Genomic DNA, 21,946 nt, shown 5'->3' on the forward strand with positions numbered 1-21,946 from the left:
TTCTAAATGGCCACCATGGTCACCACCCATCTTGAGGAGTTTGCCCCCTCACATATACTAATGTGCCACAAACAGGACTTTAATATCACCAACCATTCCCATGTTATTACGGTGTATCCATATAATGGCCCAAACAGTAGCTTGGTGGGGGTGGGGGGGGGTTGCCAAGAACAACTCAATAATGAGACCTGTATAAGGGGCGTGTAACTGGGCGAGAAGTCACGGCTAACTGGGGAGGCAGGAGGTGTGGCCCACGAACGCATGGACCTTGTGGGAGAAAGACGGTGAATTTTGCTTGCGTCGAGACCGGCCACCGCCATCACCTGTAAGTGATTGAGAGCAGAGATAAAAAACAAAACGTAAAAAAACAACAGTTCTTAGAGGTGCCATTCCTTCATCATCACAATATTAATGCCCCAAAAAGGTGTAGGTACATGCTGCTGCATCAGGTGTAGTGGAAGAGCTGTGCATGATGGAGAAGGAGGAGCACCGTCTCCACTATTTCTTCTCCGAAGACACTCAAAGTTGAATGTTGGTCTGTTAGAGGCTGAGAGGACACAGAGAACAGTAGTGATTAATGCAATCATTCATCATAAATCCACAGACATTTATAGACAACTGCAATTATTGCAATGACATGTTGTTTTCTTTTATGCTTATCATCCCTGTTGGACAACATCTCCCACCCCATGCAGCAGACTGTGACAGCACTGGGCAGCTCCTTCAGTGGGAGACTGCGGCACCCACGGTGTGGGACGGAGAGATTTCGCAGGTCTTTCCTCCCCACTGCTGTCAGACTCCACAATAAAGACTTTAACTGATCAAACACACACATCCACACATGTGCAATAACACTAAGTGCAATAATCTTTTCTGTCATCGTATTTTTACTCAGTTGTATATAGCATTTGTATTCTATTTTTATCTTATTGTATATTTTATTCTACTGTATATAGTATTTTATTCTATTCTGTACAGTTGTGTACTGTATTTATTCTTATTGTATTCTAATTTTTGCTTCATAACTTGCACTGTCCACTTCCTGCTGTGACAAAACAAATTTCCCACGTGTGGGACTAATAAAGGTTATCTTATCTTATCAAACTGCTAAATGACCATTAATAGGTGCTTTCTATGCTTATCAGCGCAACAGATTCCAGTTAACTGTTCTGCTCTGCCTTCTTGACTGTGTGACGTATGAGCTGGTATTCTTATCCTAAGGAAAGAAGGCTATTTTCTAGGGTATGAAAATCTAATTAAACAAAAAAACAAACGAAAAACCTCAAGATTTGATAAACCAGTGCGCACCTGCATTGCTTTAAACAGAGCGTGAGAGCAGTGATATGCGTCAGTGCACTAGCAGAGAAGTACATCAAGTACATCTCTGGCTATCACAACAGTTATCAGCTAGCAGCTAAACAAATATTATCTGATGGAGAGTGTTTTTGTGCTTGAAGGCAGTAATGAATATTTTTGTAGATTTTTATGCTTCTTCCCATGTGGAGTCCTTCAGTCAGTTAGCCAAGTTTATTAGTCCTTTAAAAAAAATAACACAGTTCTTATCTGTGCTAACATATAACATAAAACTGTTAACACAATAAACTTTCATAAGTTTAACACAATGTGCCACTGGAACTACAAAAAAAAAAGTGAATTATTATTAATGATTCCGTGCCAGTTCACCAATATTAGCGAGTAATATTAGCTATTTGTAAGTATATATGTTTCGGCCTATATAACAGCCGATAAGTGAACATTAAAAAAAGAAAAAATAAAGAAAAAAAACATTAAAAACATCCTTCAATCATGTTAAGAGAGTTGATGTTGCATTTTTTGTCCAACAGAGGACACATCTAGCAACACATCTGTATGGAACACAAAACACAACAACGTGCTAATCTGAGCAGAGTCGTGCAGAACATAAGTGAATAATCTACAGGGAGTGTAAATGAAATTTATTTTAAAATAAAAATCCTTTTCTTTAATAAGGAGTGATTAATCACCAAAAATAATAAATGTTATTCAAATCTGTTTATGTTTTTTGTGCCCTAAAGAAAATCATTTTTAGCCTCTATATATTCAAATTTTACTCACCAAATATTTTTTTTTATCTATTTTTAAAATCCTACATCAGTCAGACTCTTATTCTGTTATCCATTAATTTACAACAGTTCTCATCAATTCATGTTATATTGGATGAGTAAAAAAAAAAGTTCTTTTCTTTCAACAACGAGGTAATTTCTCTATGAACCTCACCCATTTAAAAACATAGCTAGATGACACCCTAGCCGTTTAACAATAATTTACATACAGTAATGTACCATGCAATGACAGTACTGATTCAAAATGAATGGTACAAATTAGTAAGTTCTGCATAGTTCACAGATGTGAGATCAATTTGCCTGAATCAGCTAATAAACATCTGACTTGAGAAATTTCTTGCAGACAACAAGTAAAATGATCCTTTATTAAATTTCACAGGTGCAGTGACAAAAACAAAAAAGTATCAGTTCACCTTGAGGTGAGGGTAAAAACCATTTCCTGGGTGACGCCCTGCTGTCCTGGTAGATTGGCCGTTGATCATCGTCACAGTAACTTTCAGACTGGCAGTCACCCCTGGAAACGAGGTCAAAATCTCCCTCTGCATCATCATGGCATTCATTGTTGGACAGCCTTTGACACAAAAAGACAAAGACTTTGAAAATTAACTTTATCTGTAACTATGATGTCACGGGACGCAAACAGTGGAAAGAAAGTTACACAGAAAAGTAATAGACTGGTGACATTAACCACCAGCATAAACCACAAGTGCTCAATCTAGATATAAAACAGCTGAACTCAGAGGAAAGAAAATACTTCCGTGAAGTCATCGGTACACAGTAGTAAAACCACGGCTGCATTTACGTAGCTGGTGTGTCAATTTTATCTCACGCTTTCCTCAGATTAGATTAAACCGACTTTTCTTTTCCAGAATTACCTTTCCTTTGTGAGCATGATGTCATCTTCATGAAATTCCTCCCCACTGAAGTACTCGCCTGAGCCTCTCTCTTCATCGCTGTCCCCATTGCCCCTCTCCTCTCGACGAATGGTGGGATAAAGTGCTCCGCTGCTCTCTGACCTGGCATCCAAACAGCAAAGACACAGTAAATCATACTGATGTCGCTGGATTGGATTAACCATTATCATCTGTTTTCTTCAGATTATTGCATCCGCATTCTAAAAAAGTTGGGATGCTGTATAGAATATAGGTAAAAGCTGAATTTGGTGATTTGCAAACATAAAAACTTGACTCCTTTTTAAAATTAAATAGAACACAGAAAACACATCGAATGTGTTACAATATTTACTTTCAATTCAAAAACAAAAAGGTCATTTTGAATTTGATGACAGCACAGAAAAAGCACAGAAAAATTTGGATAGGGCCATTTTCACCACTGTGTAGCATCCCTTCCACTTTAATTAACAGTCCACAAACATCTGAGAACTGAAAAGTCCAATTACTTGACTCTTAGGAGAAGTTTTTCTGTATCAGAAAAACAGGTGTTCTGGATGGGAGCTTATGCTGCTCTAAAACTGTAGTACCTCTCAGCAATAATAGTGCATTTGCAAGGTGCCAATTCCACAGGTGCTAATGCCACCCACAGAGCTGTAGAGCTTGAGCACTGATAACAACAAGTTGTCCACACCATCTTTAGTCCAGTGTTCAAGTTTTCCAGAAAGAATTTCACAGTTCAGTTTGTCTGACTTCCATTTTCACTGAGTTTTGGCCCAGAGATGACAGCATGTTTAGATCATGTTCATATATGGCTTCTTCTTTGTATGGTAGAGCTTTTGTTAAGTCAGATTGTTGAATGTTGTCATTGTTTTTCTTAAATTTGTAAAGGCTCAGTTCAAACTATAGGATCAAGGACGTTCCTTTGTCTGACCCCCTCTCGAGCCTCTCGAAGTTCTGGGAGGAGGCTGGTTCTGACCAAGCCTTTCCTCGTTAGCGAGTAAAAGACCGGTTGAAGATGTTCTGTCTTGGTTTTGTTCTTCATGAGGAATACGTCTCTAAACTAGCGGGGCCTGTGGAAATACAGACTCTACAGCTTTAATCTGCATTTATGGATGGCACTAAAGACAATGTTGTTTTTAATGCAGTATTGACTGAGGGCCTGAAGATTAACGGCCTGCAGTACCGATTTTTACTCTTGTTCCACTCCAGATTCTTTCAATCTTTTGATGATCTTATGTAGATGAAGATCTATTTAAAATCTTCACAAATTTGAGGAAGAATATTCTGAAATTGTTACACATCTTATGCTGCAACTGACAGTGACATATACTTACAGTTTATTTGCATATTTCCCATCTTTACCTCTGAGAAATGTTGCCTCTCTATGATCCTCTTTTTAATACCACTAATTTTTCCAGTCTTTTGTTCCCCCTGTCCCAACTTTTTTAGACGTGTTGCTGCCATCAACTTTAAAACAAGCTAATATTTTTTTACAAAATAGTCAAATGTCTAAGTTTAAACACTAGATATATTTAATATGCTCTGCTGTGAATAAAAGATTTATATATGAATTTGCAAATCATTGCAAAAATGTCAAAACTCTTTGAAAGTGGGTTTGTACAAATAGTAATAATCCTTATTGTCATAGAGTTGCTTTCCCATAGACTGCTAATTCAACCAGTCACCACATATATACTGTATAAACTGGCCCATTTATAATTTTTTGGATTAAAAGGTCAGAAGCTTTCACATGTTTTGTGACAATCGTACACAAAACCAATATGCTTTGAAGCTCTGTGAGCATTAACATCATGTACATACCTAATATAGGCCTCATAGTAGCGTGTCCTGCTCCAGGGACAGGAAGAGGAGATGGATCAGGCAGATAGACGGGATTTGTTGGAACCGGAAACCAGGACGGGGAGGGGAGGGGGGGTTCATGCAATGACAAATGAAAAGAGGATACAAGCTGAAATGTTTAAATGGTCTTGTCGGTTTTTCGCTCCTGCTAGAAAACAAGATCTATAAATAATCCACAAATTACAGATAAGAAATGAGGTCACATGATGCCACGGTTTTTCCAAGAATGAACACCACCGAACATTCAAACTGTGGATTCCTAGGAACTGCAACAAACCCAGGTGCAATATGTCAGACCCGACAGCCTCAGTTAGCATGTTTTTTTTAAAGTTCATGACAGCACAATTAGAAGAAGACTGAAGAAAGTTGGCTTGTTTAGAAAGGCTGCCAGAGGAAACCCTTTTCTCTCTCAAAAAAAGATGGCAGCATGGTTTAGGTTTGCAAAACTTCCTCTGAAAAAATGCCTTTGGACATGTGAGACCAAAATAGAGAAGTTTGGCTACAGTATAATGCACAAACACCTCATACCAGTACGTTAGTGGAAGGATGATGATGTGTGCTTGTTCTGCAGCCACAGGACCAAGACACCTCACAGTCATTGAGTTGATCATGAACTCCTCTGTATACCAAAGTAAGTAGTAGTAGTAATCAAATGTGAGGCCGTCTTTCTGACAGCTAATGCTTAACCCGAATTGGGACGTGCAACAGGACAACGATCCCAGGCACAGCAAGAAATCTACAGAGTTTGCAGAGCCCAGCCCTCAAGACAATTTAAATGGGACCTTTGGAAAGCGGCGCATAAATGAATACCTGCAAACGTCAACGATCTGAAATAATGTAGTAAAGAAGAGTTGGTCAAAATTCCTCCACAATGATGTGAGCGATAAAGACATAAAGAAAACAACTGTTCAAGTTAGCACAGTTAAAGGTGGTTCTACAAGCCACTGAATAAAGGGGTGCACTTAGTTTTTCACAGGACTCAATGTAACCGAGAATATAGAACATGCAGATGAATGAATCTATAAAAGCGATCATTTGTTAAATACATACTGATAAAACACTACAAAACTGAGATCTTTTTAATGCAGTGAACTATAATGTAATGATATACATTATATCATACAGTGCACTGCCAGACCAAACTTCTGAAATGTCAGGGGAAAAAGTCATTAACATACTGTGTTAGTGTAAGTGTAAACAGTTGTACTGGCAGATTTATTTATTCATGTATTAAATACAAATATTTTAACCATATCGCTTTTTTACTTAGTTGTATGCATGTGCACTACAAATGGGCCTTATGCTCTATCACACATATATGCGCACACAGTGAGGCCATTGTAAGTTCATGGGAGATGTTAAATAGATAGTGAAACTCCTTCTGCTTATCAGGAATGTAAATCTTAAGGTGACAGAAAATAGGGTCATGATTCTCTCTGTAAGTGACAAGGCTTTATGGATGTGCCTGAGGGTATAGCCCTCATCCCCCATGAGATGGGCCAGCATGTAAGAGTTGTGGAAGGTCTTTGTCTGTGTGTGTATATATAAGATGTGAGGGCGGCAGAGATGATCCTTGGCTGGGATGTTTCTCTCCACATTGCAGTGTGTTTATTAAACCCACTTCAAAACGGGTGCTTTATTCTACACAAAGAAAAGGACCATGCAACAAATGTGCATAGCTACTGTGGATTTTAACACTGCACTTATGTGTCCTTTAACCAACCTTGTGGAGTGCGACTTCCAAGGCTTGCCTTGCAGTCCTTTGCTGTAAGTAGTTGTTGATGATGCGTTTCTGGTGGAGGATGGGCGACTCCGTATTAAACACTTCTGCTGCCTCGCAATGGTCATGGAGAGAAGTGAGGGCACATTGGCATTGTTGAGGTTGGCATTGGAAGGTATTGGCGACTGAACACAAGTGGAATTACAGTGAGGGTAATGAGTGGTGTGATGAAGTTGATTGCACAGGATTGATGAAGAGTTCAGTTCTGTCTCTCCTTCTCTATCGTTACTGCTGGCTCTCCTGACGATTTGCGGGGGCTCGGTCGAGGCAGCGCTGGAGAAGGGCAGGATCTGTAGTGGCCGCTGTGTGACAGTGGTGGGGTGAGAAGAGCCTTGCTGATCCCCACCTATGTGGTTGACATGGTTCCCAAAAAGGCTGCCATTACGCTGCACGGAGACACCAGAAATGAAGACTAAATATGACTGCTTAATAAATGAAACTAAACTCAGAACATACTCTTTTCTACCAGAGAGAACCAGTGACAGTTTGACAAAATATCCATTCTCAGATTTCCTGGAAAATTCTATGCAATGAAGTGAGTGACTTATTAAGTATTGAGATGTGTTGGAAGCATATCAATCACAGAGTTAAGTGGCATTAAGAACAAAAACAACAAAGGACATTCGTAGGAATCGCATTAACACACTCCTGTGCACATCAGGGGAATTTCTCTGGAAATCTTACTCTGTAGATTTCCTCCTCTTCCTCTGCATTTTCATCTACTAGTCCTTCCTCCTGCAGGTCACACGATATGGCACGACGGATTTCTGGTCCAATGTCATGTAGTGTACGCAAGCCAGCCTGCAAAAAGGACGTGTGTCAAAGCAAACCTCATTAGTATTGTTGTTAACAAACATTTCGATGTTCTCATGCATGAAAATAAATCTTCCCGAACAAATGAACAAAACATCTGTTTAAAGATTTCATCAATCTTTTAGAGTTTTTTCAGATTTGACTGATGTTTGCAAAAGACGGGAAGAAAGGCAAGAGCCACTGCACCCACATCATAATAGACATGCTTTCTCTTCTTTTGTTAACACACTGTGTGCAAACAGGGTTTGGTTTTTCCAGATTTCCCACGCGATTCCCCCACTTCTGATTATGATATGTTGCCAAAGGTCTCATTGGAAAGTTCCACAGAACACCTGACTCAGTGACTTGTAGTAGGTAGTGATTATTGTTTATTCATGTGCCCGTAATGTGATGAGCACAAAGAAAGGCTTTTATTGCAAAAATGAGTCAAAACTGACAGTTTGATAGTGCTCACCTTAATTAATTTGGATGAACTGCTCACTTAGACTCCATAAATTACTCACTGTGCACTGAATTGACTGACTGAAACGTTGCACTTTCCTCACCTGTAGAGCCAAGGTGGTATTCAGCCTCTCCCATGAGCGCCTTCCCACAAGACCTTGCTCCTTGCGCCTCTTGAACTTTCTGAAGTAGTCCTGTATCAGGAAGGTGGCATAGAACTTCCCCACTGTTACCTCGTCATCTGAGTGAGCAGACACACCAAAGCCTCCCAGGTCAACACCAAAACACCTCAACACCGAAAATCAGCTCATATCCATGCACTCAAGATTCAAAATACTCAGCCAGTTACTCCTACTGCTGCTATGTCCCCAGCTCAGAGAACATTTAATGTGTCATCACAACTAAAAAAAAATCACAATCATGAAGCACCACTACTGCAGCATGTTGGGAAAAGAGACAACATCTTGGAAATGAAACCAAATATTTTAGCTTTATTCCAAATCCCAAAAGAGTACTAACCGATAATCCCAAAATGCCATAAATCCTCAATGCTTAACCAGGACACTGACCTTTCTGCCTAAGAAGCTCCAAGAGGTTAACAACTGCTGCATGCATGAGCACATTTTTTGAGCACATGAAAAATATGTCTTTTCTCAGGCCTATTACTAAGTACTGTCAGATTCATAGTAAACAAAGAAATAAAGATATAAACTCAGAACTGTTAATAATAGCTGAGTATCTGACTGTCTACCTCTGCAAAAGACGTTTGCTCTCAGAAAATCATGTACAGTACAGCAAGATTAATCTTGATGACTGATAACATTTAAGCCTGCAGCTTGCATCTTGCTTCATTTCTAAAATCCACGAAATTATGAAAGACTCTTGCAACATACAAAAAACCACAAATACACAAAAACCTCGCTCAAAAAAGTGAAGCACAATCTTCAAAAATGAAGTTTATATAACAGATTTCTAAAAAAAAAAAAATAAGGACGCAGACGCATGTTTATTATCAATTCAAATAAACCGAAGCATTTATGCCTGCACATATTGTACAGTGACTGCAGACTTAACTAAAATTTAAGCATCTATGATTTCAGAGACAGACAAGCAGAAGTGTTTTATGTGTTAGACCAATGATATGATCTGTAGCAAGAAGCGCATGCAAGAAAACAGCAGAGTAAAAGGTTTATAGAAGCAAGGGTAAGCTCTACAGATCTTCTATCAAGACACAAAACATAAACTTAGTTTAGCCAGAAGGGAAGCGATGACAGTGCACACTATCTGCCATGCAGGGAGGCTTATTGGGCTTGGCTCTAATTCTCTCAGATAAGTCGCTGCTGAAGCAGAACAGGGAGAGATGCTGGACAATAACAAAAAAAGCCAGCTGAATCACTGTGTGCAAGAAACAAGTGGTTTTCTCTCGGTTTGTCACCACCTCTCCATAACCCATTTTAACTGGAGGGGAACTGAGTAAACGTGACAAATGTTGTGGCCAATATTCCCTCCAGGAGTCCAAAGAGAGCGGTGACCTTTATGTGGTTATGATCCATCTTTAGGTATCAGACTCGTTTCTCTACACACACGACACAGCCAGAGTTAAGCTGCACAGGGCTCTGTTCAGAAAGGACCAAAGATATAGAGCCAAAAAAAGGTATTTTAAAAATGCTCATCTGTATTTTAAAATCAGAAACTGATGATCTGAGTAAGTCTGGTCATGTCTGTGTGACAGACTGGTGACCCTGCCTCTACCTGGGATAGCTGGGATAGGCTCCAGGCTCCCCACGAGCCTGATTGGATAAGCAGAAAAGAATGACTGGATCATTCGAAATTGCTAATTTCTTGTAGTTTAGTAAATACATAGCCTCACCAATTTCATTTTCAAAAACATGTAACTCCTCGACAGGAAGGATGAAATCTTACTTAACAATTAAGTAAGATTTTTCCCCCCAGAAAAATCGCATTTGGGATTTTTACGATTTGCGTTTTTAAGGAACTCCTTGCCTTAATTCAAGTATTAGTTTGCTGAAAACGAATGAACTGATTTTACACGTGTGAGCGACATCTCAAAACCAATAATCCCTGACTCTTTTTGTTTTTCTTAAGAACAAAAGCATCCTGGTGTAAAGGGATCATAACTATGCCCACATGTGGATTCCCTTTCTGGACAGAGCCCGATGAAGTAAGTGAGGTATCAGTAGCTTCATGCCACCAGACTAAAACAGAACTGCTCCAAAGAGCTCAGGACGGCAGAAAGAGAAGAAAGGAAGGCCAGTGACTGAAAACAAAGGAAGCTGTAGAACAGAGAGGCTTGGCGAAAAAGAAAAGAGAGCGGTTAGCGAGCTAATGCACACAAAGACATGCAGTACAAGCATAGAAAAGATGGAGCTGCTATGCTAGCACAACAATGTGAAAGCCTCTCACTTAGATTATAAAACTGACTCTCCAACAAACTGACCACTTTATGAGAAGATGCTGTTTGAGTTATCGTTAAACATATGAAACACATCATTGTGGTTAACAGTGACACTTTTCAACTGAAAGGAATAAGGTGAGTTTCTGTGAAATACATAAGCTTAACTTCACAACAAATTAAAAGTTTTGTTGTAGTAAAACAGCTGGTCTTGCAGTTTCAGAAAGGCAAAAACAGGATGATAAAGGCTTCCTGTGGGTTCTTCTTCACCTCCTGTTTTCTGTTTCATAAAGCTTATTCTTATCTGTACTTCACCTTGTCCTTTACACCTACTGATCTACATCACAAGGCGAGGAACCCGTCTTGATTCTTTTGTTGACTTTAAAATTATTTTGGCTTCAGACGTACTTAGCATGCTTAGGCTTCCACTATTATTGTTTGGAAATATAAAAAAAAGATATATATACATATAAGAATCCATCTGTAAAATTATTTTTATCATGTGAGCAAGAGAATGGAACAGACACATGAGAGAGACTGTCACTTGACGAAAGCAACGAAAGCAGTTTTGTCCCTGTGCACTTGTGTACAACGACCACTGACCGCCTGCAGGAGGCACCACTTGGTCCAGTAGCTTCATACTGGTCCTCTTCCAGATCTTCTTGATCACAGCTCTAAGCTCCTCATTGGCTTGCTCCAGGTTCCCTTTGAAAAGTGCAACCAAGGTTAAAAATAAGTAAGAGTACGAAGTCTGCTTTTCACACACAGTCACAACATACGTCAAAACATTTCTTACCATCATGAGTTGTAATTAATGATTATGCTTTACTTTGGTGCTAAGTTACCTTTTTTTAATAAAATGGCCATGTTGATTATGCAGTGGACTGCAGGAGGAACTACTACTTAAATATGATCTATAGCACCCTCTTGTGTTAATTCTGGAAGGAACAACTGAGTTTGGGTGACAAAAATAAAAGTGGTTCAACTCAGAGTGACATACTTTTCAACTGCTCAGTTAAATAGTATATGCCTGTGTGAAGCTTTAAGTGCCCACTTATTTTATTCGTTAAATATTCAACTGAAATGTGTTTTTTCCTTATTTAATGCTGATTTCAATGTAAGACTTGATTCCCAGTGCATTTAAATCTGTCTCCTATTAACTTCACTGTGCTGCAGTGGTTTCTCTGGGCTGTAATCTTAAGCTGCTGCACATACAACAGGTCACTGATCCCATTAGCCTCACCTCTTAGTCCTCCTACTTAAAAAGTCAAAATGTCATAACGCTTAAAAGGCAATCAACTGCATACTACACAACATGGCAGACAGCTCTAAAATGCTAAACCAATCTATAAGAAAGCAAACAATAATTCTGCAGATCCAAAAGCGGCTAAAGGTGCACACTCACCTTCAGTCTTAATCTTGAGAGCAGTGCGGACCAAAGCAAACAGGGTGGCATTAAACATTACAGTTCCATCACTGTTCAGGGGCATGTTCATTGCCACCAGACGCTGTAAAATAATCCAAAACACAGATTAACACTGAGGCGCCTAATGTTAAATTAGTAATGTGAAAACTGCAAGTTTAATGAGTGAAATGTACAAAAGCTGCAACGTATTTTAGGTGATACAGTAAAAGAGTGGCAGTGCAGTGCATTATCTTCATTGCTATTGTATGGAAAGTTGTGGAAACCCACCTTACAGGCCACTCTGTGAGGGCAAAGTTTCCCAAAGCCCAGCGGGGGTTGGATCCTCCTCAGTAGAGTAACTACATCGAGATGCTTTATCCTGCCCCTGACAGCACATTCAGATTAAATGCATCACACCAAGCAAGCAGTCTCCACTACAGGCACAGGTCCTAATAAGTATGTACACTTTAGAGAATTTACAATTATAAAAAATAACTATCATATTTAATGGAGTCGTTTTTAACACTAGTATAGTGTACCATTTAAGAGATAAATAACAAGAGAAAATGCTTCAGACTACTCTTCACAACTGGTTCCAAGTACTAACTTTGCTTCTGGGTCGTATTCTGACCAGATCCTTTTAAACTCGTCCAAGTGGTGCGGCCCGAGAATGGACCAATCACGGGTCAGATAGTCAAAATTATCCATGATGACAGCAACAAACAGGTTTATGATCTGAAAGAAAAAAACATGCAACATTTTTTGTAACAGAAACTGTGCACGGGACAGTGAAAACTCAGGTCTGCGTGTAAAAATTAGTCACTTTGAACACAGTCAGATGGCTGAAGCTTACCAGGAAAGCACAGAGCATGTAGAAGCTGATGAAGTAGATAATGGCAAAGCCACTGCCACAGGTCCTCTCCTCCCCAGGGTTGTAGTCTGACTCTGAATCGCACAGCTTGCCTGGCATGCAGGCTAGCATGATCTCCTGCCAGGCCTCGCCTGTAGCACACCTAACAGTGAACGAGGAACAACGTCAACACAGCTGCAGCCGTACATAAAAAATAAAGATACATTTATTATGTACAAATACATACTGACCTGAACAGCATCAAGACAGCTTGGGGAAAAGTTTGAAAGTTGTTGTTGCGGTTGATTTGTGTCCCATCTACCATTGCTATTTTCCCAAACACCTAAAAAAGAGAAGAAATATCCCATTAATGCTTAGATTCTCTCAAAGAAAGACATACATATTGTGCAGGGTGTCTAACAGGTCCCACCGTTTCATGTAACGATACCATTTCCTAACAAATTACCTGCATTCCAATTACAGCGTAGATGAAGAACAGCATGGCTATCAGGAGTGCGACATAGGGAAGAGCCTGAGGGAGGGAAAAAAAGAAAAAAGAACTTGGACGCTGTGAAATCTGCAGTTTAACTTGAGCAGTGTCAAGTCATAACTGCTTCTATTTTATGTTGGTATTCTACGCAACAAAACATGCCCCTATCAGTTTTTCGAGTGCGCCTGCTGCAAGCTCATTTCAACATACTTCTACTTCTGGTTGGTTTGGTTTTCATCACAACCCTAAGCAGTGTTAGTTATTTACTGTGGTGGAAAATATATTTCTCCGAGAATTAGCACCATACACCACAGTTTACGTTGCAAATCAAAAGACTGAGAGCACTCTGAAGGAATGTGCAGTGTTATGGTGTTTTGGTAAGACAAAGATCAAGGAATTGGACAAATAAAGAAGAAAAACATCATATACATTTAAGTCAAACATATGAACTTATTTTGGAATTTTTTACTTGATGGGACAAAAGAGGTGAGTATATTTATTATACTGATAATACATTATAATAGGTTAATATATGTTTTCAGTTCAGTCTGTCTCCTTAATAAAAAATAGTTAAGTGAGTGGAACAGACTGAGAATTTTATCTCATTAGATAATACAGATACTGGTTTACCTTAGGGGAAATGATTTGTAGTTGGAAAACAAAGGTGATAAATCATACTATATCCAAATAAATGTTGCTGCATTAACTCAGCATGTTTAAAATGGCAATAATAACATACTGTGATAATATTGTATCATGGGGTCTTTGGTGAGTCCCTTCTCTCTGCTACAGTCTCACCTGGAAGGACTTGATGAAGGTCCACAGGAGAGTCCTGATTCCCTCACCCCTGCTCAGCAGTTTGACCAATCGCATCACCCTGAACAAGCGGAAGAAGGTGATGGAGATGCGAGCGCTGTCCTCTGTGTTCTGAAGCGGATGAGGGCAAGAGTTATTATGGGACAAAGAAATAAAAGGAACATTTTCCATTTTCCAGCACACTAATGAAGATATGCAACACTCGTTCATTCATGCAGTCAGTCATACATGCATTCTTTATGAGAGTCATGTATGGGACATATTAGTTACCAAGCAACACCAAATAAATTTAAATGCTTGTGAAAAAGCCTCCCACTTTGGACTTTAGAAACTGTTTACAGTGACGACAATAAACAAGCATGCAGAACAACTTGTGTGTTAAACGCCATGCCATTAACAGACCTGGAGGACTTGCACATATGGGAAATTTAAATGCGCATGTAATTGTGGACAACTACAGAGAGCTTTATCTGCAAATACATAAGAGCGAAGTCAAGAGCAGTTCATTTTAAATAACCTGACTGCTAATGCTACACAGAGCTACACTAGAATGAAGGACAAAAAGGCCAGTTTTAATCCCGCGTGTCATGCCATGCACCAAGACGGGACAAAAAAATCAGCAGATTGAAAACTGGTGCCAAAATGCAACAAACCAGGTGGATTCAAAACGGGACTGTGACAGACACTGAGAGTTCAACACAAACCCTTACAAGTGATTCAATCAGTTCTGGTATTTAAAAAAGATTTTCAGCAGTAACTGAGCAAAAAGTGTAATAACAGAAAGATGCTGATGCTTTTGACTTTTTTTTTTGGATGGTCACAGAAGGGTGAGGGTCTTAAATAAAAGAGGAGGGGCTTCTTACCCCTGGCTCCACTATCACCTTGACAACAGGAATGGCTGCCGACTTGAAACCAAAAGCCTAAAGTTAATCCGAGTCATACGAACCAGCACCAAACCATTCACAGGTAAGTGCTGCTGCAAACATCACATATCATCAGTGACCTGTGCTTCATTCAACATCCGAATACATTAAAAGCTCTCAGATGGAACTTTATTTAAAAAAAACAAAACAACAACAACACAAACAACACAGCATCAAAACTTACCAACAAGAACAAGATCAGCAGTGTAAGCCTGTCGCCACATATTCTAAGCAGTAACACCATAAATAAGATTCATGGAAAAAAGAATGCAAATACCTGTTGCTCTACTAAAGAGCAAGCTTTCTGTCGCAGGATTTATTCTGTTTATTACTACCAAGTTCTATATTTCAATTACAGGAGGTGTCTTATTTTAAACAGTCATTCAAAAAAATTCAAACAGACACACATCATGACATGGAAAAGGTGGCAAAGAGCGTGAAATCAGTGTTAACATGAGCCACAGAAAAGGACAAAGAGTTGCCTTGCAGTAGCAGTATAACAAATTCATTCACAGATTAAGTACGTATATAATTAAGAAACAAGATCTTAGTAGATCTAATTAGATTTTTTAACTTGCTATTTTATCAATTCTTTTTTTTTTAATGCCAATTTAATAAAAGATCCTTTTTCACTCTTTTCATTCAAACCACAGTACGCTGACACAAAAACCAATGTCTCCCTTTTTCTGGATTGACTAAATAATTATCAAATGTGTGTCACTAAATAAAGTGGTGAAACCGTTACATACTGTTCATATTTCATCCGTTTACATGACCGCACACGTGTTTCCCCACACTCACTGAACGGCAACTGAAGTGCTTTTATAATCTTATAAAAGACCCAAAGCCCTCTTTTGAGCTCTTTTAATCTCGGCTACACTCAGTTAGTTTAAGCTCAGTTAGCTCTGAGTAGATGGATTCTAATTTGTTTATTTTGTGTTTATTCTATCACATTCCAGGCGCTTATGACCTCTGCTCCTTAAGTGCGCCATATATGATCATTCCTACACTGTTTAACTATTTTAAAAGACCAGCAGGTCTCTGCAGCAACCTGGACAAATGTGGTGGGAACACAATTCTCCTGATAGGTCAGTCCCTTCCTTGAACTCTTTCATTACTGTCCCATAAAAAATACATAAAGACACAGGCTTTACAGTTTTAAGATTCCCTAAAATGCCAGTTTTCCTTAAATGATCCACACCGGTGGCTCTAAAGTTCATTTGAATAGATACAGGTCAAAATTTGACCCAGAACAGCCTTAGTTTGTACTGTACAACAGTATGAAGTTTTAACATATTTTCATTTTTGTTTATTTTTGGTTACTTTTGGAAAAGTCATCAGTCTTCAGATGACCTAAAAACAGATTAAATCTGACCTGAACAGTATGTAAGGGTTAAAAAGCTTGAGTCGATTACATGTTTTTTAAAGCAGCAGCTTTTCCTGTTATGAAACTGCAAAAATAATTCCTAATGCCTGAAAAAAGACAGCTGCGCCCTTGATTTGTAACACTGATGCTACAGCAAGGCACTCCTGCAGCGGAAGACACAGCAAGACATGTGCGATAAATGATTACTTACATTGATCTCAGTGATGGCAATGTCAACCACGCTACCCACAACAATTAAGGCATCAAACGTGTTCCATGCATCAGCAAAATAGTTCTGCAAGCACAGGCAACAAAGACACACAGAAAAGAAGAAAGAGAGACAACAAAGCCAGGAAGAAAAGGAAGAAGTAGTAAAAAAAGAAGTGTGAAAGACAGAAAGAAAAGAGCATCAAAAAGTTGTGCTTTGATATAACAGAGCGAGGCTGAAAAGGTTTTCCTGTCTGAGCTTGTGAGAGTGCCAACTTTTATTATTGCTGGCTTAAAGGAATACATGCTGTTTGTTGGCACTTATTGCCCCCGAAAGCTAACAACAGATTTTCAGGTTATTTAGCAGATATTTGGCCTGTGGTGCTTATCAACCATTGAGCCCGACAAAGATTTAAAAGACCATTTCAAGTGCAGACACTATTCAACACTAATTTAAGACAGGAAGGTAAGGAAGGAGAAAAGATGTGAAGGATGGAAAAAAGGAGAGTGGCAGTAGCAGTTGGAGAGCAGGAAGAGGGAATGACAGAGTTCTACATACTGACGTCTTTCTACCTGGCTGAGTATGATGTCGACTACACTGCCAATCACCACCAGAGCATCGAAGACGTTCCAGGCGTCCCCGACATAGCCCTGAATATGGCAGCATGCACAGCCAGCAGGAGGAGAGGGGGGAGGCAGGAGAGGAGGGTGATGCAGGAAAGTATAAGAGGTTACAGTGAGGGGTACAGGAGGGTGACGATAAGAAATCAGTGGAAGGATGAGATTTGAGCAAAGAGCCCGTGATGGGAGGCAACAGGAACAGGAAGAAAGAGGGCTGGCTTAAAAGTGTCTTCAGGTAAAAACTCAAACACTGATCTTTTTGGGGATAAAATATAAAAAGGACATCTAGAGGAAAACTCTTTCCCTTTTGAATGCCTAAAAGGGGTAACCCTTGTATCGCTTTCCTAAACTGAGCAGTGTCTGTCATATTTGAGGCCTCCTTCCAGAACAAAATGACTGGGGGTGCTCCAGAAGTTACTGAGGGTGAGCTCTGCCTACACAGCTTGGAAAAACCTGGAACCTGATTTAATGGTCCTCAAACTGCATTTTTATTAACATATACTGGAGTTTTAAAACTCATCATTAAGGGTAGAGAGGTGGTCATCTACATGTGGGAAAGAGTTAAGGTACTATTGGTCTTTGAATAGATCTGCATATAATTTGCTTAAACACTTAAGTTTTTGCATTAAGGACAATTTTTGACAGAAAATAAAATAAATCATAGAGAGGAGAGAAGAGACTTACTCTGGGCTTGAAGGCAATCAGCTTGAGGATCATCTCTACAGTGAAAACCCCAGTGAACACCATGTTCAGGATGTCCATGGCATAGTTAAATAAATGAGACTGACCATGGTGCTGAAAAGAGACATATGCACAGACTAAACACACAAATATTAAGAAACAAATACGTATTTCAGCATATGACAAAAGACTGTACATCATCATTTTAGACTCATTATGTACAGAGCAGATCAGTTCAACCACTAACATTTCTAGGCACAGCAATATTTGACAAACTGATAAATTAAATATTTATTTGCTACACTATATTGCCAAAAATATTGCCTTCACATACATATGAACTTGAGTGATATCCCATTCTTAATCCAAACGGTTTAATATGATGTCCACCATCCATATTCACCTACACTAGCTTCAAATCTTCTGTCTTTATTTATGGCAATTTTTGAACATTCTTCCAGAAGCACTGATGTTGGACGAGAAGGCCTGGCTCACAGTCGCCGCTCTAATTCATCCCAGAGGTTTTCTATCGGGTTGAGCTCAGGACTCTGTGCAGGCCAGTCAAGTTCTTTTACACCAGACTTGCGCACCATGTCGTTATGGATCTTGCTTCAGGAGAAGGGTACTTCTCCAGATAACCGTCAAACCCAGACTTATTCATCAGACTTGCAGATGGAGAAGTGAGATTCATCACACCAGAGTACATCTCCACTGCTCTGGTGCTTTACACCACTGCATCCGAGGCTTTGCTTTGTGCTTGGTAATATTGGGCTTGGATGCAGATGCTCAGGCATGGATACCCATTCCATGAAGCTCTTTTCACACTGTTCTTGAACTAATCTGAAGGCCACATGAAGTTTGGAGGTCTGTAATGATTGATCGTATAGAATGTTGATGACCTCCACACACTAACACCATACCACTAACAGCTGATTCTGGAATATTTAGTAGTGAGGAAACTTCATGGCTGGACTTGCACGGTTTTTACAGATCTTCTGCAAGTGACCCATTCTTTCACAAATGTTTGTAGAAGCAGTCTGCATGCCCAGGTGTGTTTTATACACCTGTGACCATGGACGTGATTGGATGATCATTGACTTGAATGAGTGAGTCAGTACGTTTGGCAACAAAGTCTATGTAGTGATTGTAAACCCAGTTCAACTTTACCTTAAAGACAGAATGAATAGTTCTTACCTGAATGGCCAGGCATAAGGTGTTGAGGATGATTAGGACAAACATGACGTACTCAAAGCCGGTGGAGTTCACCACATACCAGAACTTGTACTGGTAGGGGTTTTTGGGAATGTACCGCCGAAGAGGGCGAGCTTTAAGAGCGTACTCGACACACTGACGCTGCCATGGTGTTGATGGTTTGTTGAGGCAAAAAGAAGCAGAGACTCATAACCAAGTAATTAATTATTAAGATATTATTTGGCTATAATGTTGCATTATTTCTTCATGCTTTTGAAATAATCATAAACAGACTTTCCTACCTGATTTTTGTCCAGCTCACAGTTCTTGTACTCCTTTTCCCCTTGCTCCTGGAACGTAACAATAACAAAACCAACAAAGATGTTCATCATGAAGAAGGCAATGATGATGATGTAGATGATGAAGAAGATGGAGATCTCGATGCGGTAGTTGTAGATAGGGCCCATGTTCTCCCTGTTGGAGTCGATGGCCTTGTACAGCAGACTGTAGGGACAAAACGGAGACAGAAAGTCAAGATAATCAGTTACTATCCAGTGGCAATACAGGATTTAGTTTGGAAGAAGCAAAATAAATACCAAACATTAAATTCCATCTCGCACATAAAACAGTACTTACGTGGGCCATCCTTCAAAGGTGGAAACGGTAAAAAGAGCCATCATGGCCATGAGGACGTTGTCAAAATTGAATTCACTGTTATACCAGATCCTCTCCTTCACCATGGGCAGCGCAGTGTCACCATTGTTGTAGAGAATATATGTACCCCTGGGATTTAAAGATAATATTAACTACATATGCTGTGTGCAGACTGAAAATGCAAGCAAAACCAGTAAGGAATCAAAGGTCTCACTTGCACTCATCTGGGCTGGACTTTGCATCATCTGTGCATCGATAAAATTTACCCTTTAAAAAAGAAAGCAGATCATGTCAGCTGCAGTGTTGTGCAAGAATCCCAAACTTTGTATAGCTTTTTATTATTTTATGGTAGAAGCATTGTTTAATTTAGTGAAGTGCAGAAGAGACGTGAGATTTTACAATCAGTGTGCGCCTGTTTCCCATTATAGCTCATTGCTGTACCTTAAAAAGTTGCACTCCGATACAAGCGAACATGAACTGCAGCAGAGTGGTGACGATCATGATGTTGCCAATGGTCCTGATGGCCACAAATACACACTGGACCACGTGCTGCAAAGCATACAGTTACAGTGCTATTAGAAATACACAGTTTGTGTCACCAACAAAAGCGTGTGTTTGCACAAACATGGGTGCAAATTCAGACAGACAACTAAACCCATGCACATAGACAGAGAGAGATATTGTCACTCTCACCTTGAGTCCCTTAGCTCTGTTGATGGCCCTGAGAGGACGAAGAACTCGCAAAACACGAAGAATTTTCACCACTGAGATGGCGGACGACCTATAGGAGACAGAAAAACAGATCAGGGAAAAAGGGTTGTAATTTTTAATGGGTATGTCCCCACAGAGGTATTAGTATACTGAAGTTTTAGCTGCTGAGCCACTTAACTGTGACAGAGTACAGACAGGGTTTAGAGAATCAAGATGTAACATGTTAATTCAGTTGTTTTTACTTATGACTTCTTCAGAATTTTCAGTTGAATTAGGCCATTACCCTAAGTAGCTACTACTGATTTAGTTTAGGTAATGTTTAGGGATTCATGAGTGCGGCTGAAACACAAAAGAGGCATGAAGTCTACTTATTCTATAAATTCACTGATGAGTTACGCGCACTTTTCTCACATTGGATATTACACTGACTTTCTACTAGGGTGATGGCAGGATAAAGACCATTTAATGTCCATTCTGACTGAGTCACACATTTCCATTTTCACATATGGCTGTGCTGGGTAATGTCTAGAAAGGTTCAGGGAAACATAGTACATGTGTGAAAACGGTAGTTTTTAACTAATCATCTGAACATAGTTGCTCAATTTTTGATGACAATCACACTTACTGAATGCCAAAAGACACCAGAGACACACCAACGACCAGCAGGTCTAATAGGTTAAAGTAGTTTCTACAGAACGCCCCTTTATGAAGGAATGCTCCAAATGCTGTCATCTGGACAAAGGAGAGAACCATGTTGATTAGCCATTAATCAAGGAGGAGGTTCGATCAAGGCAGCAATATGACTCAAAAGGCATAATAACTGTTTGCTATAGATGATCTGTTATATTCTAACTGTTATATTCTGTTATATTCTAAGGATTAACAAAAGCACTCAAGCTTGGTAAGTTAAATTAACAGGAAAAAGTTTCAATCAATATTTAAAACATATTTGAAATGAGAAACGTCAGGGATGCATTTATGTGCAGTACCGCGTGCACACACACATTGATGGTACATACAGTACATATAGATACATTAGGTACAGACATTGCAAAATGTTAACACGACATGGGGAACATTTTAAAACTACATTCATTTCCTGTACAGATTAAGCCACAAAGTGAACCATAAACAAGGACTTTCAAGCTTAAGCTTAAATGAGCTTTTCTGGTGCAGACATGCAGCAAGTAATGGGGAAAGGTTAGAGACTGATTTGTGAATGTAAAAATAATAAAACTGTTTAGGATATTTGTGGATTTCTTCAAGCTTTTTATTTGGAAGAACAGTTTTCCAAAAAATGCTTCTTATCTGTGTTCACAGTGTCCAATCAGACAGTGTGATTTTAAAGCTTGGTGTTAGTTTGAGTTCATCTACCGTCTGAAATATAGCAGACTTAACAAACATCCTACTATAATGATTGTAGTATATGAATGCACATACCCACCTCCTCCTTAACATCTATGAACATATATTACTATAGATGTTCATAGATGTTTAGTTATTTAAAATCTTTGTATATATCATGTTAATTTCAATCTATTATATTACATTCTCAGTACGTCCCATGTAAGTAACTTAATGGTCTGCGTATCTGTATATGTGACAGAGTTTTGTTTGAGTCACCTCTAAATACTGAATGAAGAGTTCTGAAATTAGGTCCTTAAATATCTCAGACATATACCTGAACAAACAGCAATTCACTCCAGTAAAAGCGAGGACATTTTTGACG

At 39.3% G+C, this 21,946-nt stretch overlaps 1 protein-coding gene across 25 annotated transcripts in view; it reads right to left on the reverse strand.

The window, feature by feature from the left end:
- The window catches only part of cacna1db (calcium channel, voltage-dependent, L type, alpha 1D subunit, b), a 98,849-nt gene that overhangs the window by 7,912 nt on the left and 68,991 nt on the right, over window positions 1-21,946 (reverse strand). For 10 of the 25 annotated variants that reach the window (XM_042221067.1, XM_042221078.1, XM_042221062.1 and 7 more), the window contains 27 exons: window positions 20,843-20,949; window positions 20,200-20,287; window positions 19,948-20,055; window positions 19,721-19,773; window positions 19,489-19,635; window positions 19,155-19,356; window positions 18,856-19,014; window positions 17,665-17,775; window positions 16,933-17,010; window positions 16,364-16,447; window positions 14,727-14,768; window positions 13,846-13,974; window positions 13,024-13,089; window positions 12,809-12,900; window positions 12,561-12,720; window positions 12,315-12,442; window positions 11,996-12,092; window positions 11,708-11,810; window positions 10,906-11,007; window positions 7,994-8,130; window positions 7,320-7,436; window positions 6,579-7,021; window positions 4,817-4,843; window positions 2,978-3,118; window positions 2,516-2,673; window positions 435-547; window positions 189-323 (listed from right to left, as the gene is read on the reverse strand). In XM_042221067.1, coding sequence (XP_042077001.1) covers window positions 189-323; window positions 435-547; window positions 2,516-2,673; window positions 2,978-3,118; window positions 4,817-4,843; window positions 6,579-7,021; window positions 7,320-7,436; window positions 7,994-8,130; window positions 10,906-11,007; window positions 11,708-11,810; window positions 11,996-12,092; window positions 12,315-12,442; window positions 12,561-12,720; window positions 12,809-12,900; window positions 13,024-13,089; window positions 13,846-13,974; window positions 14,727-14,768; window positions 16,364-16,447; window positions 16,933-17,010; window positions 17,665-17,775; window positions 18,856-19,014; window positions 19,155-19,356; window positions 19,489-19,635; window positions 19,721-19,773; window positions 19,948-20,055; window positions 20,200-20,287; window positions 20,843-20,949 — 3,327 coding nt within the window. The remainder of the gene's footprint in view (window positions 1-188; window positions 324-434; window positions 548-2,515; window positions 2,674-2,977; window positions 3,119-4,816; window positions 4,844-6,578; window positions 7,022-7,319; window positions 7,437-7,993; window positions 8,131-10,905; window positions 11,008-11,707; window positions 11,811-11,995; window positions 12,093-12,314; window positions 12,443-12,560; window positions 12,721-12,808; window positions 12,901-13,023; window positions 13,090-13,845; window positions 13,975-14,726; window positions 14,769-16,363; window positions 16,448-16,932; window positions 17,011-17,664; window positions 17,776-18,855; window positions 19,015-19,154; window positions 19,357-19,488; window positions 19,636-19,720; window positions 19,774-19,947; window positions 20,056-20,199; window positions 20,288-20,842; window positions 20,950-21,946) is intronic. The other 15 variants (XM_042221076.1, XM_042221080.1, XM_042221074.1 and 12 more) reach the window with 4 other exon arrangements.

The sequence above is a fragment of the Haplochromis burtoni genome, unplaced genomic scaffold, assembly GCF_018398535.1.
Source record: "Haplochromis burtoni strain Fernald_Lab_line unplaced genomic scaffold, NCSU_Asbu1 Contig_60, whole genome shotgun sequence".
In the NCBI taxonomy this organism is placed as follows: Eukaryota; Metazoa; Chordata; class Actinopteri; order Cichliformes; family Cichlidae; genus Haplochromis; species Haplochromis burtoni.